The sequence below is a fragment of the Myotis lucifugus genome, unplaced genomic scaffold (genome assembly GCF_000147115.1).
Source record: "Myotis lucifugus unplaced genomic scaffold, Myoluc2.0 scaffold_61, whole genome shotgun sequence".
Classification (NCBI taxonomy): Eukaryota; Metazoa; Chordata; class Mammalia; order Chiroptera; family Vespertilionidae; genus Myotis; species Myotis lucifugus.
In genome coordinates this window covers 6,266,905-6,274,980 of record NW_005871109.1, presented here as the reverse complement: position 1 = coordinate 6,274,980, position 8,076 = coordinate 6,266,905, and the positions used below count along the sequence as shown (strand labels likewise).

The window sequence follows — 8,076 nt, the reverse complement described above, 5'->3', positions numbered from 1 at the left end:
CACACCTATAATTATTTTCAAAATATAAAGACCTAAAAATAGCATGGTTCAGGAAAAAATGATTAAATTAATTTGTAATTTTTAAAATATTTTCAGATTGCCTTTGAGATTTTATAAATGTACATGTCTACATTTTTTCATATCTCTTTTCCCCACTCTCAAAAATACAGCAAGTGATTTCAATATTTTGCTAATTTAATGTGAGAAAATATTAATAACGATTATTTCATTTTCATTTCTTTGATTCCAACTGAGGATGAACATTCTTTACATGGGTAGATTTTAGGCATTTGTATTTCCTTTGTAAATTGCCTATTTAACATCCTGTCTCTCCTGTGAATTACCTGTTTATAGTACTGTCTCCATCATTTCCATTTTATTTTTTATTTTTAAAAGTTCTTTGATGTTAAAAGTAGTTTTCCTATTTGTTGTTTATATTTTAAATGTATGTGTTCTTCATTTAATCATCCATTTAAATTTTTTGTAATAAAATATGCCAACTTAAGTTAATGGTTGTGGTTTCAATAGTATTATTAGGAGGTCCCTTCCAACGCTAATTTTGCAGAAAATACCTACATTTTCTTCTAGTAATATTATGGTGTGTTTTTTCATTTTGTTTTGTTTTACATTGAGATACTTAATCCATCTGGATTTATGAGAAGAATGTGATTGCTTTATTTCTAAACAGATTTCTAGATACCTAACACCATTTTAAAGTAATATACCTTTCCCCTATTGAATTAGATATGTTTATCATTAATTCCTTTATATATTAGAGTTTGATTCTAAATTCTGTTTTATTCCATTGAGTTGCTGATTTTTGAGCGGGCTATTGTTCAGTATCTGAAAATGATTGTTCCAGATTTTGTTTTTTAAATACATTTTATTGATTTTTTACAGAGAGGAAGAGAGAGAGATAGAGAGTTAGAAACATCGATGAGAGAGAAACATCGATCAGCTGCCTCCTGCACATCTCCCACTGGGGATGTGCCCGTAACCCAGGTACATGCCCTTGGCTGGAATCGAACCCGGGACCCTTCAGTCCGCAGGCCGGCGCTCTATCCACTGAGCCAAACCGGTTTCGGTCAGATTTTGTTTTTTATTTGCTTCCCAGTTACTTGATCAAGGCTCAGAGTAGAAGCAATAAAGTAATAGTTTAGGGCATCCTCAATTAAGTACTGTTGAGGTTTTCCTATATTTATATATTTTTATTTATTAGCAATAGATGGCCTTTTAAAGAACAACTTTAAAATACAAAAACATTAGAAAAGAAGAAAATAACTCACCCATAAATTCAGTATCCAGTCAACCACTCTCAACATTTTGGAAAGTTTTTTCTTTCAATGTTTTCTGTGCATTTTGAAAATATACTGTATTATTAGCTTTGGTCCCTAAGGCATTAGCAAACACTTATTTGGTAAATATAAATGGAAGATGATTGTCATTATTAATGATGTCAATAATTATTATCTGTAGGGTCCAGAGGAAACAGCAATGCTCAGATAACACCTAGACAGCAAGAAACGGGGGGGAAAGAAAATGACAGCCATTACTTTGGGGCTGACACTGCTGAGAACAGGTAAGTTCTTCCCTGTGGAATTTCAGAAATAATTGTGGGAGAAGAAGTGATTCTTTGAATAATGAAGGGCACCATGCTGTACAGTACTTCTCTAAGATTTATTCATCTTGCATAACTAATACTTAGCACCCTGTTTCTTCCTCCCCCCTGACCCTGGAAACCACCATATCACTCTCTGCTTCTATGACTTTGACCATATTGGATTCCTCATATAAGTGACATCATATAGTCCTTCTGTATCTTGTTTATTTCACTTAGCATAATCTTCTCCAGAATCATACATATTGTCACAAATAGGAGGAATTCCTTCTTTTTAAAGGGTAAGTAATATTCTATTGAGAGTATGCTTAACATTGTTTTTATCCATTCATAGTAGTCTTGACTATTGTGAATAATGCTGCAAGAAGTGTGAGAGCAAAGCTATCTCGAGATCTTGATTTCAGTTCCTTTGTATATGTACTCAGAAGTAGGATTGTTGGGTCATATGGTAGTTCTATTTATAACTTTTTTAGAAATTTCCAGAACTATTTTCCATAGTGGGGGCACCAATTTACATTTCTATCAACAGTGTACAAGTGTTTCCTTTTCTCTACATTCTTGTCAACGCTTGCTCTCTTCTGGAGTGTTTGTTTGTTTAATAACAGCCATCCTGCCAGGGGGAGGAGTACCTCATTGTGGTCTTGATTTCCATTTCTATGATGATTAGTGATGTTGGGCCCCTTTCCATGTACCTGTTGGCCATTTGTATGTCTTCTCTGAAGAAATGTCTAATTAGTTCCTTTGTTCATTTTAAAATTAGATTATTTGCCATTGAGTTTTATGAGTTCCTTGTATATTTCAGATATTAACCCCTTATAATATACATGGTTTGCAAATATTTTTCCCATTTCATGGGTTGCTTTTTCATTTTGTTGATTATTCCCTTTGCTGTGCAGAAGCTCTTTAGTTTGATGTAGTCTCACTTGTCTATTTTTTGATGCTGTTGCTTGTGCTTTTGGTGTTATAGCCAAGGAATCATTGCTAAGACTAATGCCCAGAAGCTTTCCCCCGTCCTTTCTTCTAGGCGTTCTATGGTTTCAGGTTTTATGTTTGAGTCTTTAATCCATTTTGAGTTCTTTTTTTGTATACAATGTGAGATAAGAGTTCAATTTCATTGTTTTGCATGTGGATATCCAGTTTTCCCAACACCATTTATTGAAAAGACTATTATTTCCCTATTGTGTATTGTTGGCACCCTGGTCGATGATCAGCTTACCATATCTGTGTGGCTTATTTGGGGGCTCTCTATTCTGTTTCATTGGTCTATATGTCTGTTTTAAACCATTATTTTATTATATGATGTGATAAACATATTTTCTTGTGAATATTTTCTGCAACTTATAGTGTTTCTTTAGAATAGACTCATAGAATAGGATTTAGACATTGGGATAATGTTTCAGAGTATTAGATGATATTCAGTCTAGGGGACTCAGGAACTCCTAATACTACTTTAGTCCTGGTTATTTCCCCCTTAGAGTTCTACAAAAGAAACTAGAAATAATAAAAATAAATAAATAAATAAGGCACTACTCTTGTATTAATTGGACTAGTCCCTACTGTCATCAAGTTCGGAGTTCTGATCGGCTTGGGTTCAGATACCCGATCTAGTCTAAAGTCCTTCAAGGACCTCAACTTCTCTTACAAATTAAATCCATATTATATCATCATATTACCTCTAGCTGGAAACATGCATGATACCAAAGAACAAAGGGTACACCTAGGCACCAATCAAAAACAAGAGAATAGAGCAAGTAAAGTTCTTAAGAGGGACCTCGTTCAACTTATAAGTTTAGTACCAGAAAGAAGACAGGAATAAAAATGGGCATAGTAACCTTACATAGTAGTAAACATGGGCCAACCAATACCCTAGAACAGTGGTTGGCAAACTGCGGCTCATGAGCCACATGCGGCTCTTTGGCCCCTTGAGTGTGGCTCTTCCACAAAATACCTGGAATCGTGCCTAAAATTAAAAACAACAACATACAAATCTGACTTACCCAAACTTTCCAAGGAGATGCAAGGCCATTGTTCACATTAGTGTTTGTCAGTCCTTGTCATGATTTAATTTTATGGATATTGTAAGGTAAATTGTAAGAAATTTAATTTTATTGATAAATAATATCATTATTAAGCATGATATCAAGTTTTATTCAACGTACCTATAGTTTAACTAAGACTTAAAACTTTAAGTAAAGTTTATTAAGTTAATTTTAGGGAATGTTGTGGAGTGAAAGAAGATGTAGTGTCGAGGATTGAGAAAGGTATGTTGAGTTGGTTTGGACATACAGAGAGGATGAACGAAAGGAGATAGACAAAACAAGTATACAAGACAAGTGTGGATGGGAGAGTTGGAAGGGGTCGACCTCAGCGAACGTACCTCAATCAGATTGAGGACGTTTTTAGCAAAGGCCAGCTTAGGAGTACCCTAATTAAGTTAATAACAATGTACCTACCTATATAGTTTAAGTTTAAAAAATTTGGCTCTCAAAAGAAATTTCAATCGTTGTACTGTTGATATTTAGCTCTGTTGACTAATGAGTTTGCCGACCACTGCCCTAGAATATTATAAATTAAATTTTCACTTCTCATGGCAGAAGCAAAGACTAATAAAAAGGTTATTTTTCCCTTCCTGACACCATTGAGAACTGGTCAAAGCATGTGAATATTTAACTTTTTAATGTATCTGACAAAATGATTTTCCAGAGAGATTGCACTAATTTTTTAACCACTTGCATTGTACAAAAATGTCTAAACCTTCATTTTACAGCTAATGAATTCTGCCACTTATGAATTATGTGATTTGGGGAAAATAGCTTAACCTCTCTATGCCTGTTTCCTCATCTGCAAAATAAGATAATAGTGTCTACCTCATAATGTAATCATATTGCTCATGTTGCCAGCGGAAGGTAATATGCTGAAAAAAGTTGAGGTTCTTAAATTAATGCCTGTCATAGGTTAAATGCGCAATAAAATACTAGTTATTATTTTTGTGGTGGTCATTGCTATTAAAATCTTAGCTGATTGTCCAAGTGAAAAATATTTATCTCTCATTGTTGTTATTATACTTATTGATTTATAATAATATGGAATATTTTTCTTATTAGTAGACATGCACTTCTTTTTAAATAATCTATGTCCTTGGACTCAACAATTTTCAGTGTTTTAAAAATATGGAATCTTAATGTAATGAAGTATTTTAACTTTTGTCTGTTATCTCCCTTGAATACTTTCCTCAGCTCGTAGTTATCTTTTAATTTTGTCTCTGATATTAACTCATTGTAGTCCTTGATTTATGTTGTAAACTCGGCATGTTTTCTTAGAAAGCTTTTGTGTTTTTCAACCTGGTCCTATCCAGATATCACAACAATTTGGGTTAGGGTTAGGGTAAGGCTTATTTTTTCTTTTTTATTGTTCTAGTTTTAATATTTCACGCTTTAATCCAAATAGAATGGCTCTTAGTGTGTGATATGCTAAAGGTTATTTTTAAATACAAGTACAGTTTGCTGTTTTTTAAGAGGTAAAATTAAATTTGATGCCTGAAAACTATTTCATATTTTTTGAGGATATGTTATAAGTAAATATGTAGTATTTTTGAACAGTTAGTATATAGTTTTATGCATGGCAATAGTCCTAACAAAATACAGAGTCATTTCCTAACAATATGGGTATAACCATTTAGTAAAAGCCCCAGGAACTCTAATACCCTCACATCACAACTAGTCAGGAAGGCTTTAATAAAGGTTCTGTGTATTTTTTAAAGGGGACACTGGGGAGAAGATTTTGGGGGGAAATTGGATTTAAATTATCACCAAATAATAAGAATAAAAATATTATATTTAGAATTAATTAGAATAAATTGGATAAGAAAAAAAGGTAATACTATCCAATTAGATGTCAGTTTTAAATGAGCCTCTTCTACAGGACTTGAAATCACAAACCCAAAGTTTTTCTTTTTGTTGGTGCCGAACAGGTTAACAGGCATAACTCTCAATGGGAGAAGAAAACCAAACCTTTGTGACTGAGTTCATCCTCCTCGGCCTTTCAAGGGATTTGCAGACCCAGATCCTGCTGTTTATTCTTTTTCTCATCATTTATCTGTTGACTGTGCTTGGCAATTTGCTGATTATCATTCTCATCTTCATGGATTCTCGACTGCACACGCCCATGTACTCTTTTCTTAGAAACCTCTCTTTCGCAGATCTTTGTTTTTCTACTAGCATTGTCCCCCAGGTGTTGGTCCACTTCCTGGTAAATAGGAAAACGATTTCTTTCCTGGGGTGTATGACACAGGTAATTGTCTTCCTTCTGGTTGGGTGTACAGAGTGTGCTCTGCTGGCAGTGATGTCCTATGACCGGTATGTGGCTGTCTGCAAGCCCCTGCACTACTCCACCATCATGACACAACAGGTGTGTCTCCAGCTGGCGGTAGCATCCTGGGCCAGTGGGGCATTAGTGTCTCTGGTGGACACCACCTTTACTTTCCAACTTCCCTATCGAGGACAGAACATTATCAATCACTACTTTTGTGAGCCTCCTGCCCTCCTGAAGCTGGCTTCAGCAGATACCTACAGCACGGAAATGGCCATCTTTGCAATGGGCGTGGTCATCCTCCTAGCTCCTGTCTCCCTGATCCTTGTCTCCTACTGGCATATTATCTCCACTGTGGTCCAGATGCAGTCTGGGGAGGGGAGGCTCAAGGCTTTCTCCACCTGTGGCTCCCATCTCATTGTCGTTGTTCTCTTCTATGGATCCGGAATATTCACCTACATGCGGCCAAACTCCAAGACCATAAAAGAGCGGGATAAGATGATATCTGTGTTCTATACCGTGGTCACACCAATGTTGAACCCCATAATTTATAGCCTGAGAAACAAGGATGTCAAAGGGGCTCTCGGGAAACTAATTGGAAGAAAGTCTCATTCTCAGAGGCAGTGACCTCGGGTGTGACTTTTAGAGCTCTGGTAACATCCTTACAGAAGGAGCAGGACTTCGATAGGCAGCTATGAATTAGGTCATTTCAGGAAGAAGCATGAACGTGAAGGACCTGTTCTAGGAACTGTGAATACTGCACCCTAAGCTAGGACATAGGGAAGAAGTAAAAGGATGAAAAGTTAGGTTGCATCCTGAATATGAGAACCCTTGTGTTATTTTATTTTAATATGTTTACTTATTGATTTTTTAGAGAGAGAGGAAGGGAGAGGGATAGATAGAAACATTCATGGATCGGCTGCCTCCTGCATGGCCTGTACTGGGGGGAGGGTGTGGAGCCTGCAACCCTGCCATGTGTCCTGACTGGAATCAAACTGGCTCCTTCTTGGTTCCTGGGTCAAGGCTCAGCCGCTGAGCTACATCAGCAGGGCATTGCATCGTGTTATTTAAAGGGAGCTTGTGGTTAATTCATCTAACATAAAGATGTTTTAAGCATGATTCAAATTAAATTTAGGAGGTTTAAAGTGGATTATCCTGAAATAATCTGTAATATGAATTACATGCATGATTTTAATACCAAAGAATATTCTAATATCAAATTTGGATGTTCCAGGCATGCAAACCTAGGAATAGGCTCTAATTAAAACATTAAAAATATCTGGAAGTCTTTAGTACTGGGATGATGGACAAGAGGATTTCAGCTTGTAGAAAGGTACTAGCAGCAATAATATTTTCTAATTCATAATGTTCTCTCTGAAAGCTCCAAAAAAAGATTTTTATATCATCAATCCACATTTCATATAATCATGGGTATCAGAGTAAAAAAATTCAACAGTCATCTAATCCAACCATATGTCTGAGGCTTAAACCACCCCATAATATCTTTATTAATTCAACTGCCTAGCATTTGCCTAAACAAGAATGATATTGTTCCTTACTCTCTTGGATTATTCTCCTTCATATATAGATAGTTTTTATATTATAAATATGTTCTTCTTGGTAAGTTAAAACCAACTTTCTTGAATCTTCAACCCACTTTTTCTAGTTTTATTCCTAAACATTTTTATTATCCTTCTATACCACAACTCACTAAATATACTAGTTTCTACTACTAGTATATTTACCCAAAATTAGTTATCACACAACCACCCACTTTTTAAGATTCCTTCATCTAACATAACTGCCATCCCCACTGTCCAAATTCTGAACCCACCGAATCCTGAACAAAATGAAATGCTTACTGTTTTAAGGCACTACGTTTTAAGATGGTTTGTTATGCAGCAATGGATAACTGAATCCCTGAGAGAATCATGCTCCCGTTTATTCCATCAAAACAGATGCCAGTGGGCCTTTTTCACTACCAATGAAGAGCTGTCTGCTTGAAACTACTACCTCTCAGTCTATGGAGGGAGAAAGGCAATAAAGGGCCAGAAAGCTCCTAAAGAAAAAAATATTTAGTAAACTCCCCCCCAAAATAATAATTAATATGATGTGTCTGTCAGGGTCCTTAATTGCAAGTAACAAAAACT

The 8,076-nt window shown here is 35.6% G+C and overlaps 1 protein-coding gene across 1 annotated transcript; it reads left to right on the top strand.

Moving 5' to 3' along the window:
* The first annotated feature begins 5,584 nt into the window (after positions 1–5,584).
* Positions 5,585–6,553, top strand: LOC102438002 (olfactory receptor 2D3). The gene has a single exon (XM_006089698.1). It carries the CDS (start codon positions 5,609–5,611, stop codon positions 6,551–6,553), a length of 945 nt encoding a protein of 314 aa, XP_006089760.1. The 5' UTR covers positions 5,585–5,608.
* Positions 6,554–8,076: the final 1,523 nt, after the last annotated feature.